The sequence below is a fragment of the Ornithorhynchus anatinus genome, chromosome 5, assembly GCF_004115215.2.
Source record: "Ornithorhynchus anatinus isolate Pmale09 chromosome 5, mOrnAna1.pri.v4, whole genome shotgun sequence".
NCBI lineage: Eukaryota > Metazoa > Chordata > Mammalia > Monotremata > Ornithorhynchidae > Ornithorhynchus > Ornithorhynchus anatinus.
The window spans coordinates 103,738,382-103,756,512 of record NC_041732.1 but is presented as its reverse complement, the minus strand read 5'-3'; the positions used below and the strand labels follow the sequence as shown (position 1 = coordinate 103,756,512).

Here is an 18,131-nt window from a genome sequence, read left to right as displayed (position 1 = left end):
AGCACTGGGGCAGATAGATGCTGATCACTTCGGACACCGTCCCTGTCCCCCTTGGGGCTCACAGTCTTCATCCCCGCTTTCCAGATGAGGGAACTGAGGCGGAGAGACTTGCCCGAGGACGCACAGCAGAGAAGTGGCGGAGCCGGGATTAGAACCCAGACCCTCTCGGCTCCCGGCTCTTTCCCTGGGCCGTGCGGGTTTCCACGGGGCAGCAGCGAGAACGTCCTCTCGCAATTAGTGACAGGATTGTTTTAACACAACACTTGTAAGCAGGAACTGCTAGGCAGAATCACCTGGCTCTAATTACAGTCAAGGAACGGATAAATCAGCGGCGCGGAAGAATAACGCTACTTGCTAAGCGCTTGCTATGTGTCAGGCACTAAGAGCTGTGATGTTTATTTTTATTCTTTATTTTTACTGATGCTCTCGATGCCTGTTTGTTTGGCTGTCTCGCCCCCTTCTAGACTGCGAGCCGGTGCGGGCAGGGATTGTCGGTTGCCGAATTGTGCTTTCCAAGCGCCCAGTCCAGCGCTCGGCACACGGTAAGCGCTCAATAAATACGACTGAGTGAATGAAGTGATCAGGTTGGACACATCCTACAGATGAGGGAGCTGAGGCCCAGTGAAGTGACTCGCTCAAGGTCACACGGCAGGCAAGTGGAGGAGCTGGGATTAGAACCCAGGTCCTTCTGACTCCCAGGCCTCCCCTCTGGACTATAAACCCGCTACGGGCAGGGAAGGTGTCTGAATTCCGGTATATGGTCCTCTCCCAGGCACTCAGTACAGTGCTCTGCATGTATCAGGTGCTCAATAAATAGCACTGATGGACGTGGCATTAGGTAGTCTTAAGGTCTCTAGACTATAAGCTGCTTGTCGGGCAGGGGATGTATCTACCGACTCCGTTGTCCTCTCCCAAGCGCTTAATACACTGCTCTGCACGCAGTAAGCGCTCAATAAATACCACTGAGAATTAGGGAGCGGGACCTAAATACAGCAGACCTTTTCCTTCATATAAAAAGTTTTCCAGGACCCTGTGACTGCACGTGGCTTGGAGGACCATTGGCCAAAAATGCTTACAACTGGGGAGTAATTTTTTTTTATAGTATCGGTTAAGTGCTTACTACGTACCCCGTGCTATACTGTCAGAGAAGCAGCGCGGCTCCGTGGAAAGAGCCCGGGCTTGGGAGACAAGAGGTCGTGAGTTCAAATCCTGGCTCTGCCACTTGTCAGCTGGGTGACTCTAAGTCACTTTGCTGATTCCCCTGTGTCTACCCCAGCGCTTAGAACAGTGCTCGGCCCATAGTAAGCGCTTAACAGATACCAACATTATTATTCTCTGCGCCTCAGTGACCGCATCTGTAAAATGGGGATGAAGACTGGGAGCCTCACGAGGGACAACCTGATGACCCTGTATCTCCCCCAGCGCTTAGAACAGTGCTCTGCACCTAGTAAGCGCTTAACGTATACCAACTTCATTATTATAATCACTGGGGTAGACACCAGGTAGTCAGATTGGATACATTTCCCGTCCCACACAGCGCTCCCGCCTCGATCCCCGCTTTAACCAGCCGACCGACCGATCCGTGGTATTTATTGGGGGGGGGTAGCGTGCGGGGTACTGTACTAAGCGGTCGGGAGAGTAGGATAGACACGCTCCCTGACCGCCACGAGCTTACGGACCAGAGGGGGAGAGGGACGTGGCTGTAAAACGCACGTCACGGAGATGGACGGGAGTGCCGGGGGCGGGACGGATGAAGGGAGCAAATCGAAGAGCGCGAGGGGGACCCAGAAGGGAGGGGGAGAAGAGGCAAGGAGGGCTTCTTGGAGGAGGTGGGCTTTTAATAAGGTCCGGAAGGTCGGGCGAGGGGTCGTCCGTCAGACGCGACGAGGGAGGGGGTTCTAGGTCGGAGGGGGCCGGGGGACGGACGGCTCGCGAGCCGACGGCGACGTGTTTCGGTCTGAGGCGGAGGTGGACGGGCGACCGTCGGGGTTTTCGTCGAAAAACGACGCGGGCAGCGGCGCGAAGTATGGACCGCAGGCGGGGAGAGACGGGAGGCCGACGCGGTCATCGAGGCGGGAGTGAGGTAAGCGCTCGGGTGAACGTGGAAGCCGTTCGGATGGAGAGGAGGGGGCGGGTTTTTACCGACGTTGCCGAGGCAGAACCGACGGGATTCGGTGGCGGACCGAACACGCGGGCCGGACGAGAGGGAGGCGTCGAGGAGGAGGCCGGCGGGACGGGGTTCGGGCGGGAAGACGCGGAGTCGCCTTTCGGCCCCGTGACGTCCCAGGTGCCGGCGGGGCAATTTACGGAAGAGGGAACCGAGGCCCGGGCAGGTCGGGCGTCTCAGCGGACGGGCCGGGAGCGGGACGCGGATCCCCCGGCTCCCGGCTCCGGGTTCTAGGCCCCGCTGCTTCTCCGTTTTCTTTCGCCGACGAGCCTTGGCAAGGAATCGTGGAATTTAGGGGGCGGCGCCTTCCGGCTGCCGGGACCCGAGGTCTCCCGCTCGCTCCGATCCGCCCAACGAGGTGGGTGGGGAGAGGGAGCCCCGTGCCCACGCTGCAGGTGGACAAACCGCGAGTCTGGAAACGGAAAAAAATCCCCGGAGCAGCTGCGGGAAACGCGCGATCCGCGCCTTCCGCTCGGGCGACCGTCTGCCGTCCGTCCCCTATTTCCCTCGGACCCTCTCCCACGCCGGGGCCCCCCCCCCCCCCCGCTCGTTTCGGGACCGCGATGACCCCGCGCGTCCGGGGGCTCGACCCTCGAAGAGCGCGGGAGGCCCCGTGATGAGGAACCGTGGAATTGGAAATTACGGACCCTCGCGAGAGGGCTCCGTCCGTGGTCCCGGGTGGCGGAGGGAAAGCGGAAGGCCTCCCCCGTTTCCGCGATAAGAGTCACGGCATCCGTTAGGCGCTTACTCCGGGCCAAGCGCTCGGACCTCTGGACTTCGAGAGGGGCGACGGTGGCCCCGGGAAGAGGAACGGGGTCCCCGGCAGGCGTGGTCCCGCCGTCCTCTCCCCCGATCGGTCGCTCTCAAAACCCAGACCGGCCTCCGATCCGACACGGACGTCCCCGAGCTGCGCTCGACGGGGGGGGGACCGGGGGGGGGAGGGAGAGGGGGGGGAAGAGGGAGAGAGAGGGAGAAGCGGCGTGAGGGGTCGGGGGCTTCAGAGCTCCGTTCTGAGTTTCTCGTAGAGCCCCTCTTGGTCGATCATCTCCGTGTTGCCGTACCAGCGGTGGTAGGCCAAGAGGGCGGCGTTGTGGGCGGCGATGGCGCTCATCTCCATGGCGCTGGCCGCCCACTCGATGCCGCTGAGATAGTACACGCGGTCGTGGAGGACGACGGGCGGGCACTTCTCCGGGGGCCGGTAGTGAGGGTAGGCCAGCCACCGGCGCTCCCGCACGGCGTCGTACGAGGCGAAGAGCAGGTCCCTCTGCTCCTCGCTCAGGGGCTCTTGCGAGAAGACCTTCCACACCGCCGAGGGCGTCCCGGCCGTCCCGGCCGGGGCCGCCCCCTTCCCGCTCACGGGGGCCACCGCCCCCACGCTGTTGATGAACAGGTCGGGCCCGTCCGTGGTGAGGATCTCCGTGAGGGGGAAGCGGCCGGAGGCCGCGCGGCCGAAGAGGGAGGCGTTGAGGCGGCCGCGCACGAAGGTGGCCACCGTCTGGTGGTAGTGTCGGTGGAACTCCGGGACGGGGGGCGAGAAGTTGACGAAGGAGATGTTGGCCATGCGGCGGTCGAGGGGGGCGGCCACCACGACCAGGCTGTAGAGGGCGGAGGCCGGCCCGCCCGCCGTCTCGTAGGCCACCCGGTAGGAGGGGGGCGCGCCTCCTGGCAGGGGACCGAGGGAGAAGGAAGGCCCGGACGCGCCCGTCAGACCCGGCGACTCGCTTCCCCGCCAGCTCGTTGAGGGATGTCGCCCCCCTCCCCCTCCCGTCTCGGGGCCCGATCCTCCGGCCCGGGGTGGAATGGCGTCGGCTCCCCAGCGCTCGGTACATACGCGCGATCGAAGGAAACGATGCCCATCGCGGTATCGGGTCGAGCACCGGTCCGAGCCCCGGGGTTGACCCGGGTCGGACGCGGTCCCCCGTCCCGCGGTCTCGATCCCCACGGTGCGGTGACTTGCCCGAGGTCACACGGCGGAAGAGGGCCGGAGCCGGGAGTAGAACCCGGGGCCGTCTGACTCTCGGGCCCGGGCTCTACCCCCTGCATCCCCGGCGTCGCGTCCGTCCCCGCCGCCGCGCTGGCCTCCCGGTCGCCCTGCGGGGGGACCTCTGGAAATTCCAGCCGGCTCTCACTTGGAGAATTCAGGAATGTCGTCCCCTCCCCCCCGAGAGCTGCCGGGCCCGGGAGTCGGCGGGTCGTGGGTTCTAATCCCCACTCTGCCCCTCGTCTGCTGCGTGACCCTGGGCTAGCCGCTTCCCTCAGTTCCCTCGACCGTAAAATGGGGATCGGGACCGGGAGCCCCGGGTGGGACCGGGACGCCGTCCGGCCCGATCTGCTTGTATCCAGCCAAGCGCGTGGTAGAGTGCTTGGCACCTAGTAAGCGCTAAAAAGATACCACAGTTATTCCTGTGTCCGTATCTGTAATTCAGTGCTTGCTACTAACGCCCATCTCCCCGACCTCCAGACCGTCAGCTTGTTGTGGGCGGGCGACGGGTCGGCTGAGCGTTCTACTGTCCCCTCCCAAGCGCTTAACACGGTGCTCTGCACGCAGTAAGCGCTCAGTAAATGACCAGATGCTAATAAATAATAACGATGCTCTGGGCCGAGCACCGTGCTAAGCGCCGGGGTAGACACGAGGTCAGCCGGTTGTCCCACGTGGGGCTCTGTCCGTCCTCCCCAGGTCCCTCCCGGCGACCCCCGGACGGCGTGAGCGGGAAAGCGGGCGCCCCCCGCCCCTCCCCGGGAGCCCCCGTTTGCCCGCCCCCCCCCGCCGGGGGGCCGCTCACCGGTGGGGCCGCTCCGCGTCCTCCCTTCGACGGCGGTGACGGCGCCGGGGACGAGGCGCGCTCCGGACGCCGACAGGAGGCCCGAGCACACCAGCTTGTTGCCGCCTTCCACCGACCACAGCCCCGACTCCGCCCCGGCCAGCGACACCGCGCCTGACGGAAAAAAACTCCTTCAGGGCGGGCAGTGGGTCTGTCTGTTCTCCTGGACCCTCCCAAGCGCTTGGTAATAATAATGATAACGATGGCATTTGTTAAGCGCTTACTATGTGCAGAGCACTGTTCTGAGCTGGGGGGATATAAGGTCATCAGGTTGCCCCACGTGGGGCTCACAGGCTTCATCCCCATTTGACAGATGAGGGAACTGTGCCACAGAGAAGTGAAGCGGCTCGCCCTCGGTCGCACAGCCGACAAGCGGCGGAGCCGGGATTAGAACCCATGACCTCGGACTCCCCGGCCCGGGCTCTTTCCACGGAGCCACGGTGCTCTGCACCCACTAAGTGCTCAAAACGACTGACCGACTCTAGAGGGTTGGGATATTTATTAATGCCTGTCTCCCCCTCTCGCTGTGGGCAGAGAATTTGTTTACTGTTGTACTGGACTCTCCCAAGACGTTAGTACAGTGCTCTGCACACGGTAAGCGCTCAATAAATATGCCCGGATGAACTTTTCCCCATCTTCAAAGCTTTATCGAGGCCCACTTCCTCCAAGAGGCCTTCCCCGACTAAGCCCCACTTTTCCTCCCCTCCCACTCCCTTCCGCGTCACCCTGACTCGCTCCCTTCGCTCTTCCCCCCTCCCGGCCCCGCACCCCGTAGGTCCATCTCCGTCATGTTTTTATTTCTAAAAATAATAATGACGGCACTTGTTAAGCGCTTACTATGTGCCAAGCACTATTCTGAGCGCTGGGGAGGATACAAGGCGATCAAGGTGTCCCCCGGGGGGCTCACAGTTTTAATCCCCACTTTACAGATGGGGCCCAGAGAGGTGAAGTGACTGGCCCAAAGTCACCCAGCTGACAAGTGGCGGAGCGGGGATTTGAACCCACGACCTCTGACTCCCAAGCCCGGGCTCTTTCCCCGGAGCCACGCTGCTTCACTGTGGGCAGGGAAGGTGTCTGTCTACGGTTGTAGGGTCCTCTCCCAAGCGCTCGGTACAGCGTTCTGCACGCGGTAAGCGCTCGGTAAATAGGTTAGGGCGTGGGGCGGGCCTTACCCACGAAGCCGTTGACGTTGGCGCTCTGCCCGTAGTTGACCCTCATGGCGGGCGTGACGATGTCGTGGAGGTACTTGTGCGAGAAGCCGGCCTTCTGCAGGGCCTCCAGGACCGTGCCGTTCAACAGCCGCGTGAACTCGTCCCCGCCCAGCGCGTGCAGCAGGCCCTCCACGCTGCTGAACGCGTACTCGTGGGCCTGGTAGCGGTACACCCTGTGTGCGAGAACGGCGGCGGGGGTGAGGGGGAACGAGGGCGCTCAGTACATTGCTTCTTACACCCAGTACTCCGTCAGCTCCTTCAGGGCAGACCCTCCACGCTACTCGACGCGTACCCGGGGGCCTGGTACCGGTCGGTGCACCCTGTGTGCGAGGGTGGGAGGGGGAGACACCAGCACTCAGTACAGAGCTCGTAGGGGAAGCACAGCATCATGGCGCAGTGGATAGAGCCCGGGCCCGGGGCTCAGAAGGGCCCGGGTTCTAATCCCGGCTCCGCCACTTGTCTGCTGGGTGACCTTGGATAAGTCGCTTCACTTCTCTGGGCCTCAGTGACCTCATCTGGAAAATGGGGATGAAGACCGGGAGCCCCAAGTGGGACAGCGACTGGGTCCAAACTGATGAGCTCGTATCTACCGCAGCGTTCATTCACTTATTCAATAGTATGTATTGAGCGCTTACTATGTGCAGAGCACTGGACTAAGCGCCTGGAATGGACCAATCGGTAACGGATAAGAGAGGGTCCCTGCCCTTTGGCGGGCTCACGGTCTAATCGGGGGAGACGGACGAGAACAGTGGCAATACATAGAATCAAGTGTTGAGCACAGCGCCTGGCGCATAGTGAGTGCTTGACAAGTACCATTAAAAAAAAAAAATGGCATTTACTGCGTGCCTCCTGTGCGCAAAGCACTGTACTAAGTGCTTTAGTTATTTAGTCGTATCGTCTGTCTCCCCTTCTAGACTGTCAGCTCGTTGTGAGCAGGGAATGTGTTTATTGTTCTACTGTCCTCTCCCTACCGCTTAGTTCAGTGCTCTTCACACAGTAAGCGCTCAATAAACATGACTGACTGATAGGTCCTTCATGACTCCCGGGCTCTAGCTACTAAGCTTTCCCCTCCCTTCCCCAAATAATAATGATGGCATTTGGTCAAGCGCTTACTATGTGCCAAGCACTGTTTTAAGCGCTGGGGGAGATACGCGGTCCTCAAGTCGACCCACGTGGGGCTCCCGGTCTCCATCCCCGTTTTCCAGACGAGGACAATAAGGCCCCGAGAAGGTAAGCGACTTGCCCGGGGTCAGGCGGCGGAGCCGGGATCAGAACCCACGACCTCTGCCTCCCCGGCCCGGGCTCGCTCTATCCATCGAGCCACGCCGCTGCACCGCAAACCCCACCCGGTCAGCGGGACGTCCCCGGCCCGGCTTAAGATCGCTCCCGTTCTCCGGGAGAAGGAACTGGGGCTCCGCCAAGTCTCCCTCGAATCCCCGCCGGCAGTCCGGGGGCTCCGGCTCGAGACCCCCCGGCTCCCTTCCTCGGAGGAGGTGTCGGGGAGGGCCGAGAGGGAGGCGTTACCTCATGAACTTGTCTAGGATGTCTTCAACCCACATGTGCATGCGGAGAAACTGGAGTCCATACTGCCACAGGATCTTCAACACGTTGACGACGTACCAGCTGCTCTCCTCGAACACGAACGTCTCTCCGTTGTAAATCCCCATGAGGCCGCCGGCTCCCGGGGTGACAGAGAGACCTAGGAGAAAGGTGACATTTTTCCCCCGTCCTCTCGCTGTTCCCGGCTCTAGTTCCCCCCCCGGCTCCACGGCCTGACTTCCCCCCCACCCTTCAAGAGCAGCCGCCCGGCGGAGGGGATGGAGCCGGGCCTGGGAGTCAGAAGGTCGCGGGTTCTAATCCCGGCTCCGCCACTCGTCCGCCGGGTGACCTCGGGCGAATCGCTTCACTTCTCGGGGCCTCGGCGACCCCGTCGGCGAGACGGGGACTGGGAGCCCCACGTGGGACAGGGACCGGGGCCGGCCTGACGTGCTCGGATTCAGCCCGGAGCTTAGTACGGCGCCTGGCGCTTAGTACGGCGCCTGGCGCAGACTTCCATCGTTTTTATTATTAAGGCTTTGTCTGAGACGAGGAGGGAGGGCGTTGCAGGCCAGATGTGGGTGAGGGGCGAGTTCGGGGCACGGTACGAAGGTTGGCATCAGAGGAGCGGAGTGTGCGGGCTGGGTTGGAGGAGGAGAGAAGGGAGGGGAGGTCGGAGGGGGCCGGGGATGGACGGCTTTAAAGCCGACGGGGACCAGTTTCTGTCTGATGTGGAGGTGGGTGGGCGACCCCCGGAGGGTCTCGAGGAGCGGGGAGACGTGGACTGAACGTTTCTGTAGAAAAATGACGCGGGCAGCAGATTGGAGTACGGACTGGAGTGGGGAGAGACGGGAGGCAGGGAGGTCGGCGGAGGAGGCCGATCCAAGGAGTGCCTGCATTCGTGTGGTGACGGTTTGGATGGAGAGGAAGGGGCGGATTTTCGCCCTGTTGTGAAGGTAAAACTGACGGGATTTAGCGATGGCCTGAATATGGGGGTGGAACGAGAGGGAGGAGTCGAGGAAGACGCCAAGGTCGCGGGCTTGTGAGACAGGAGGGGTGGTGTCGCTGCCAGCGGTGATGGAAAAGTGAGCGGGAGGACAGGGGTGGGAAGATTAGACTCTCCCAAGTGCTTAGTGCAGGGCTCTGCACATCCTAAGCGCGCAAGAACTAAATACCCTGCATTGATAACAGAAACGGGGTTCCAATCAAGTGACGGGCAGGTACCGTGTTCGCTGAATTCTGCTGTACTGGATTCTCCCAGACACTCAATACAGTGCACGGCTCATAGTACGTGCTCAATAACTACCACTGACTGATAAGAGAAACGTGGTTTCCGTCAAGCGACGGGGGAGGGAGGCTGACTCCGCTAATTCTGATCTACAGGCTCGGAATTGGGTTATTTCCCGTCTGCGCTCCTAGAAAGCAGAACAGAGCCAAAGAGTTTTACCAGGAACGGCCCAGTTATCTAAAGAATGTCTTCTAATTAAACAGCCCGACCGGACAGCACGTTGGAGATGGGCCGTTTTCGAGAAGGAAGAAGCTGGAGAGAGCTCTCGACGAAAAGCCCATCTTTGAAACTATAACAGATCGGGGTTCCCTAGAAGATAAAAAATAAACACTCCTCTCTGACACAAACCAAAGCTGAGAGGCGGCTTCTCTTCTCCCAGAAAGCAGGGAGTGATTCCTGAGAGGTCGCCAAGACCGAATCTCTTCCCCTAAGGGAGAATCGGGGATATTTTCATTGTGGTTTTCGAGGGAAAGAGGAGATTTTTGAAGAGACTGGAGCTTCACTTTCTTTCAGCAGACCAGAAATGTCAGTCAGTCGGTCAAACTGGCTTCATCGAGCGCTTACTGTGTGCGGAGCACTGTACTAAAGTCCCAGGGAGAGTCCGATAGAACAACAGGACAGACAAGTTCCCTGCCCACGACGAGCTGACGGTCTAGAGGGGGAGAGAGACGTTAAGAGAAATAAATAAATTACAGCTCTGTACACGAGCGCTGTGGGGCTGGCCGGGGGGGGGGATGAATGAAGGGAGCAAATCGCTGAGACCAAGCCCGTTTCCCTAAGGGAGAACGAGAGGTGTTTTGATTGTTGTTCGTTGGAGAAAAAGGAGATTTTGAAGAAGCTGGAGCTTCGCTTTCCTCCGGCAGACCAGAAATGTCAGTCCGTCGCATTCACTGAGTGCAGAGCACTGTGCAGGGACACAGCGCGGCTCAGTGGAAAAGAGCCCGGGCTCGGGAGTCCGAGGTCATGGGTTCGAATCCCAGCTCTGCCCCTTGTCAGCTGGGTGACTGTGGGCAAGTCACTTCACTTCTCTGGGCCTCAGTTCCCTCATCTGGAAAATGGGGATGAAGATTGTGAGCCCCACGTGGACAACCTGATGACCCTGTCTCTACCCCAGCGCTTAGAACAGGGCTCTGCACATAGTAAGCGCTTAACAAGCACCAACATTATTACTAAAGTGCTTGGGAGGAGACAACGTAACAATACGACAGACACATCCCCTGCCCACGACGAGCTGACGGTCTAGAGGGGGAGGCGGATATTAATAGAAATCGATCAGTGAGGGAGCTGGGCCTAAGCGGTGCGGGGCTGGGAGCGGGGGATGAAGAAAGGGAGGGAGTCGGGGCGACGCGGAAGGAGAGGACAGGAAGGCCGCCCCCGTGAACCGACTGACCCACCTAGTTCTTTGACGAAGCGCTTCATGTGCAGGTTGAGGGGGTGGATGACGGAGCCCCCGGCCTCGTACTCCTGCCCCTCCATCTCGAGGGTGGCCAGGCGGCCCCCCACGTCTCCCTTTTCGAACACATCGATCTGCACGTCCTTGCCGAACTTCTGTCGGAGGTAGTACGCCGCCGAGGTGCCGCCGATGCCTGCCCCGATCACCGCTGCAAATCCATCGACCGATCAGTTCGGAGGCTGGAAGACCCTCGACGTCCTCCCTGGGCCCAGGGAGAGTCCCCTCCCTCTCCAGAACCGGCTCTTAATCGACGTTGTTTACGGAGTGCTAACTGTGTGCGGGGGACCGGGCTCCGCGCTTGACGGAGTGCAACAGAGTGGGTAGGGTCATCTAGTCACTGGATTGGATTAAGCGCTCACTGTGTGCAGAGCACTGTACTAAGCGCTTGGGACGGTGCAATTCAATGATAAACGGCAACGATCCCTGCCCACAACGAACTCACAGTCAAAGAAGACGGGAGATGGACATCGATACCAATAAATAATAATGTTGGTATTCGTTAAGCGCTTACTATGTGCAGAGCACTGTTCTTAGCGCTGGGGTAGACACAGGGGAATCAGGTTGTCCCACGTGGGGCTCACCGTCTTCATCCCCATTTTACAGATGAGGGAACGGAGGCACCGAGAAGTTAAGTGACTTGCCCGCAGTCACACAGCCGACAAATGGCAGAGCTGGGATTCGAACTCATGAGCCCTGACTCCAAAGCCCGTGCTCTTTCCACTGCGCCACGCTGCTTCGTGCTAAATAAATATAGGCTCCCTGCCCACAGTGAGTACTACGGCTCGGGATGCCAAATGCTCCCTTTGCCAACCCGAGGGAGGGGATAACTTCTGGTATTTGTTAAGCGCTTCCTGTGTGCTAGGTACTGTACTAAGCGCTGGGGTGGATCCAAGCCAATCGGGTTGGACACAGTCCCTGTCCCACGTGGGGCTCACGGTCTGATGCCAGGGACGGACTACTGCGGAGGCAATCTTAAATATTGTGAGCCCACTTTTGGGCAAGGATTGTCTCAATCTGTTGCCGAATTGTGCATTCCGAGCGCTTAGTACAGTGCTCTGCACACAGTAAGTGCTTAATAAATACGACTGAATGAATGAAATAACACCCTGGGTTCCCGGAAGGCCGAGAAGCAGTGTGGCCCAGTGGCTGGAGCCTGGGCGTAGGAATGCGAAGGTCACGGGCTCTATCCCGGCTCCGCCACTCATCTGCTGCGCGACCTTGCGCGAGTCACTTGGCTTCTCCGGACTTCAGCTTCCTCATTTGTGAAACGGGGATTGAGACTGAACGCTCTGGAGGGCGTGGACTGGGACCGACCTGACTGTCCTGTATCTATCCCGGCACCGACCACAGTGTCTGGCACAAAGTAAGCACGTAAATACCATAAAAAGGGACCCCCCCCCCCCACCATCACTCTTCTTTCCAATTTTCCAATAGGGGGCTTAGGCGTCCGATTTATAAAACCGGGAGCATTTAGGACGCCTTTGCTTTTCTGAGCTTTATCATTTTGAGGGGGGAGAAGCCCCAGAGAAGTAAAGGAGCTTCCCGGGGGAATCGCACAGCAGTGGCAAGAAGCCCATTCCCATGTACTCACCCTGAAGCTCACGGCTTCCATTTTTGAGTATCATTATTATTATTAATAATTGCACTTACTGTGTGCAAAGCACTGTACTCAACAGGTGGGAGAGTACAACAGAACAATTCCTACCCACAACGAGCTCACGGTCTCGAGGGGGACTAGAATGGGAGAAGCAGCGTGGCTCAGTTGGTAGAGCCTGGGCCTGAGACAGAAGGTGCTGGGTTCCAATCCCGGCTCCGCCACATGTCTTCTGGTGACCTTTAGCAAGTCACTTCACTTCTCTGGGCCTCAGTTCCCTCATCCGCCAAATGGGGATGAAGAGCGTGAGCCTCACGTGGGACAGAGATTGGGTCCAAATTGACTACCTTGTATCTCCCCCACACAGTCAGTGTTTAAAAAGTACCTCTATTATTTAACGGGGGAGTCATTTCTGCCTCAGTGTGGGTTCCTACTGTGGGAAGCAGCTTTGCTTAGTGGAAAAAGCCCGGGTTTGGGAGTCAGAGGTTGTGGGTTCTAATCCCGGCTCCGACACCTGTCAGTTGTGACCTTGTGCAAGCCACTTCGCTTCTCTTTGCCTCAGTTACCTCATCTGTCAAATGGGGATTAAGATTCTGAGCCCCACGTAGGACAACCTAGTTACCCTGTATCTGCCCCAGCACTTAGAACAGTGCTTGGCACGTAGCGCTAAACGAATACCGTCATTATTATCAGCAGCATGGCTTAGCATCTCCTCCTGCCTCCGGGACGTCTCCACCTGGATGTCGGCCCGCCACCTCAAACTCAACACGTCCAAGACCAAGCTCCTTATCTTCCCTCCCAAACCCTGTCCTCTCCCTGACTTCCCCATCACCCTGGACGACAACACCGTCCTGCCCGTCTCTCGGGCCCACAACCTTGATGTCATCCTTGACTCGGTTCTCTCTTTCACCCCACACATCCGATCCGTCACCAACACCTGCCGGTCTCACCTTCACAACATCGCCAAGATCCGCCCTTTCGTCTCCATCCAAAAGACTTTCATGCTGGTACAAGTCCTCATAATGTCCCACCTAGATTATTGCATCAGCCTCCTCTCGGATCTCCCTTCCTCCCGTCTCGCCCCGCTCCGGTCTATTCTTCACTCCGCTGCCCGGCTCATCTTCCTGCAGAAAGGCTGCGGGCCTGTCACTCCCCTCCTCAAAAACCTCCAGGGGTTGCCTATCGACCTCTGCATGAAGCAAAAACTCCTCACTCTAGGCTTCGAGGCTGTCCATCCCCTCGCCCCCTCCTACCTCTCCTCCCTTCTCTCTTTCCACCGCCCACCCCGCACGCCCCGCTCCTCCGCCGCCCGCCTCCTCGCCGTCCCCCGTTCTCGCCCGTCCCGCCGTCGACTCCCGGGCCACCTCCTCCCGTGGTCCCGGAACGCCCTCCCTCCTCACCTCCGCCAAACTCACTCTCTTCCCCTCTTCCAAGCCCTACTGAGAGCCCACCTCCTCCTGGAGGCTTCCCAGACTGCGCTTCCCCTTTTCCTTCTGCCTCTCCTCCCCTCCCCCCCCGCCTCTGCTCTTCCTCCTTCCCCTCAGCACTGTGCTCATTTGCATATATTATTTATTACCCTACTTATTTTGTTAATGAGGTGTATATCGCTATGATTCTATTGATCTTGATGATGTCTGCGCCAGACTGCTTATTTTGTTCAGTTCTGTTTTGCTCTCCCGTCCGTCTCCCCCGATTAGACCGTGAGCCCGTCACTGGGCAGGGATGGTCTCTATCTGTTGCCGAATCGTCCATTCCCAACGCTTAGTTCAGTGCTCTGCACACAGTATGCACTCAATAAATACTACTGAAGGAATAAATAAAAGATCCCGGGCTTGGGAGTCAGAGGTCATGGGTTCTAATCCCGGCTGTGCCACTTGTCAGCTGGGTGACCTTGCATAAGTCACTCCTCTGTGCCTCGGTGACCTCAACTGTCAAAAGGGGATGAAATCTGTGAGCCCCACGGGGGACAACCTGATGACCTTGTATCTCCCCCAGCGCTTAGAACACATGGCACATGTCAGTGCTTAATAAATACCATCACTATTATTACTGTTATTTTCTAGTGACCTCATCTGTCAGACGGGGAGGAAGGCGGCGAGTCCCACGTGGGACAACCTGATGACCTCGTATCTACCCCAGCGCTTAGAACAGTGCTTGGCACAAAGTCAAGCAGCGTGGAAGCATCTTGGCTCAGTGGAAAGAGCCCAGGCTTGGGAGTCAGGGGCCATGGGTTCGAATCCCGGCTCTGCCACTTGTCAGCTGGGTGACTGTGGGCGAGTCGCTTCACTTCCCTGGGCCTCAGTGACCTCATCTGTCAAAGGGGGGATGAAGCCTGGGAGCCCCACGTGGGACCACCTGATGACCCTGGATCTCCCCCAGCGCTTAGAACAGTGCTCTGCACAGAGTAAGCGCTTAACAAATACCAACGTTATTAATAACTTTGTTTCCACCCCAGCGCTTAGAACAGTGCTTGGCACAAAGTCAAGCGCTTAACAAATACCATCATTATTCTCTGGGCCTCAGCGACCTCATCTGTCAAATGGGGATGAAGCCTGGGAGCCCCACGTGGGACCACCTGATGACCCTGGATCTTCCCCCAGCGCTTAGCACAGTGCTCGGCACACAGTAAGGGCTGAACGAAAACCAAGATTATTATTACTGCTGCTGTGAGGATCATCATTACCGATCTTATCCGGCGGGGCGGGGGTGTCCCGGGCGGCGCCCCCCTGCAGGAGGAAGAGGAGGAAGAGGAGGAGGAGGAGGAGGCCCAGTCGAGGAGCAGCAGCTGGGCCCATTGCAAAGCCCTGCAGCCACTGCGCCTGCGCCACTCCCTGCCGCGTCCCCCTCCCACCCCCGAGCGGCGACTGCGCCTGCGCGACTCATCCCCTCCGACTCTCTCCCTGGGAGTCTGCCCCGCCCCAGGCGTGACTGCGCCTGCGCCATCCGCCCCGGGCGGGGCGTCGGGCCCCCCTCTGGGCCGCGACTGCGCCTGCGCCATTCGCCCCCCGCTCGAGCCCCTCCCTTCCTGGGAGCTGCGATTTGGGCCCGCCCCCCACAGCCGTGACGGCGCCTGCGCATTCCGCCGCGGGAGCCTAGTCCCGCCTCCCTCTTGTGCCGCGGCTGCGCCTGCGCGATTCATCCCCGCCCGACTCGCTCCCCAGGCGTGACTGCGCCTGCGCCACCCGCCCCTCGAGCGGCCACTGCGCCTGCGCCATCTCCTCCGGTGGGTGCATCAGGCTCCCATCTGGGTCGTGACTGCGCCTGCGCAATTCACCCCTATTCGAACCCCTCCCTTCCTGGGAGCTGAGATCTTCCCCCCGGCTCCAGCTGTGACTGCGCCTGCGCAATCCTCCCCGAGCGCCTAGTCCTGCTTCCCTCTTGATCCGCGACTGCGCCTGCGCGATTCACCCCCGCTCGGGCCCCTCCCGCCCTGGAAACCGGGTTCTGTCCCTCCCCCACCCCGAGCCGCATTTGCGCTTGCGCAATTCACCCCCGCCCGAACCTCCTCCTTGGGAGCCGGGTTCTGCCCCCCCCAACCAAGCCATAACTGCGCCTGCGTCATCCGCTCCCTCCCTCCGCCGCTAGGTAGCGCCCCGGAGCCGCGCCTGAGTGACCCACCCCCGCTCGGGCTCCTCCCTTTCCCCCCCTCTCCCCGAGACTGCGGCTGCGCGATCCAATCCCGCGGGAGCCTCGTGACTCGCCTTTGGCGCGACTGCGCCTGCGCGATCTCCCCTATTTCCGGGAGGCGGGGCCCGCCTCCCGAAACGCCACCGCGCATGCGCCATTGGGGCTCTCTCCGTCTTTCCCCTACATCCGGGTCCCGCCCCCCGAGACATCAGTGCGCCTGCGCGATGCAACCCTCGTGGCCTCCCAGACACCTGCTGGGGTGGGGGGAGATAGAAACGGAAGGCAACTTGGCCAATTAGTAATAATCATCACAATAATGTTGGTATTTGTTCAGCGCTCACTCTGTGCCAAGCACTAGTCTAAGCGCTGGGGTCATTTCAAGGTAAACAGATTAGACACAATCCCTGACCCACGTGGGGCTCACAGTCTCCATCCCCATTTTCCAGATGAGGGAACTGAGGCCCAGGGAAGGGAGTAAGACTAAATAAAGTGAATGATGACATTTGTTAAGTGCTAACTATGTGCAAAGCACTGTTCTAAGCGCTGGGGGAGATACAAGGTGATCAGGTTAATAATAATAATAATAATGTTGGTATTGGTTAAGCGCTTACTATGTGCCAAGCACTGTTCTAAGCGCTGGGGTAGACACGGGAATCAGGTTGTCCCACGTGGGGCTCACACTCTTAATCCCCATTTTACAGATGAGGTAACTGAGGCACAGAGAAGTTAAGTGACTTGCCTACAGTCACACAGTTGACAAGTGGCATAGCTGGGATTCGAACCCATGACCTCTGACTCCAAAGCCCGGGCTCTTTCCACTGAGCCATGCTGCTCCTCTATTGTCCCCCTTGGGACTCCCAGTCTTCATCCCCCTTTTATAGATGAGATCACAGAGGCACAGAGAAGTTAAGTAATAATAATAATAATAATGTTGGTATTTGTTAAGCGCTTACTATGTGCCGAGCACTGTTCTAAGCGCTGGGGTAGACACAGGGGAATCAGGTTGTCCCACGTGGGGCTCACAGTCTTAATCCCCATTTTACAGATGAGGGAACTGAGGCCCAGAGAAGTGAAGTGACTTGCCCACAGTCACACAGCCGACAAGTGGCAGAGCTGGGATTCGAACTCATGAGCCCTGACTCCAAAGCCCGTGCTCTTTCCACTGAGCCACGTTAAGTGACTTGCCCAAAGTTGGGAAGCAGCGTGGCTCAGTGGAAAGAGCCTGGGCTTCGGAGTCAGAGGTCATGAGTTCGACTCCTGGCCCTACCACTTGTCAACTGCGTGACTGTGGGCAAGTCACTTGACTTCTCTGTGCCTCGGTTATCTCATCTGTCAAATGGGGATTAACTGTGAGCCTCACCTGGGACAACCTGATGACCCTGTACCTACCCCAGCGCTTAGAACAGTGCTCTGCACATAGTAAGCGCTTAACAAATACCAACAAGTGGCTGAGTTGGGATTCGAACCCATGACCTCTGACTCTCAAGCCCGGGCTCTTTCCACTGAGCCGCGCTGCCCCTCTAAGGGAAGTGACGTACTCAGGGCCCCACAGCAGACACATGGCAGAGGCGGGATTAGAACCCAGGTCCTTCTGACTCCCAGGTCCGGGGCTCAAGGCCATGCTGCTTAGAGTAAGCGCTAAACCAATGTCATAAAGTATCTAAGTGCATACTTTATGCCAGGCACTGTACTAAGCGCTGGAATAAATATAAACCCTGGAAGTGGATTTGATTATGGAAATTTTCTCTCTCCCTCTCTCTCTCCCTTCCAGGCTCACATTTCCTCCCGCCTTCAGGACGTCTCCACCCGGATGTCTGCCCGCCACCTCAAACTCAACACGTCCAAGACAGAGCTCCTCATCTTCCCCCCCAAACCCCATCCTCTCCGACCCTCCCTTCACCGTGGACGGCACCACCATCCTTCCCGTCTCACAAGCCCGCAACCTTGGTGTCATCCTTTCATTCTGCACCCCTCCTCAAAAACCTCCAGTGGTTGCCTATCAACCTAAGTTTGAAGCAAAAACTTCTCACTCTTGGCTTCAGAGCCGTCCATCCCCCGGCCCCCTCCTCCCTCCCCTCCCTTCTCTCCTCCTCCATCCCGAGCCTCACACTCCGCTCCTCTGACGCCTCTCACCTCCTCCCCGGGCCTTGTTCTCTCCTGTCCCGCCGTCGACCCCGGCCCACGTCCTGCCTTTGGCCTGGAATGCTCTCCCTCCGCACACCTGCCAAACAATCGCACTTTCCCCCTTCAGAGCCCTACTGAGAACTCACCTCCTCCAGGAGGCCTTCCCAGGCTGAGCCCCCCCTTTTCCTCTGCTCCTCCTCCCCTCTCCATCACCCCGATTCCTTTCCTCTGCTCTACCCCCTTTCCCGCCCCACAGCACTTGTGTATATATGTCCATATTATTCCGTTTGTTTAATTAATGATGTGTAT

The 18,131-nt window shown here is 58.9% G+C and overlaps 1 protein-coding gene across 1 annotated transcript; it reads right to left on the bottom strand.

Annotated features, from left to right (window-relative positions):
* Nucleotides 1-3,096: 3,096 nt before the first annotated feature.
* Nucleotides 3,097-14,923, bottom strand: PCYOX1 (prenylcysteine oxidase 1). Its single transcript, XM_029066046.1, has 6 exons — nucleotides 14,755-14,923; nucleotides 10,419-10,625; nucleotides 7,725-7,899; nucleotides 6,162-6,373; nucleotides 4,951-5,103; nucleotides 3,097-3,829 (listed from the first exon to the last, which is right to left on the bottom strand). The coding sequence occupies exons 1-6, from the start codon at nucleotides 14,864-14,866 to the stop codon at nucleotides 3,165-3,167; spliced, it is 1,524 nt and encodes a 507-aa protein (XP_028921879.1). The 5' UTR covers nucleotides 14,867-14,923; the 3' UTR covers nucleotides 3,097-3,164.
* Between the last annotated feature and the right edge of the window lie 3,208 nt (nucleotides 14,924-18,131).

What these genes read in the sequence shown, in the direction of transcription:
- PCYOX1 (XM_029066046.1), bottom strand. Translation starts at nt 14,866, where the DNA reads ATGGGCCCAGCTGCTGCTCCTCGACTGGGCCTCCTCCTCCTCCTCCTC. An exon ending in GCGCTTCGTCAAAGAACTAG is followed by an intron (nt 7,900 to 10,418) that starts GTGGGTCAGTCG and finishes CCTTTCTCCTAG; the next exon opens with GTCTCTCTGTCACCCCGGGA. An exon ending in ATCCTAGACAAGTTCATGAG is followed by an intron (nt 6,374 to 7,724) that starts GTAACGCCTCCC and finishes TCTCGCACACAG; the next exon opens with GGTGTACCGCTACCAGGCCC.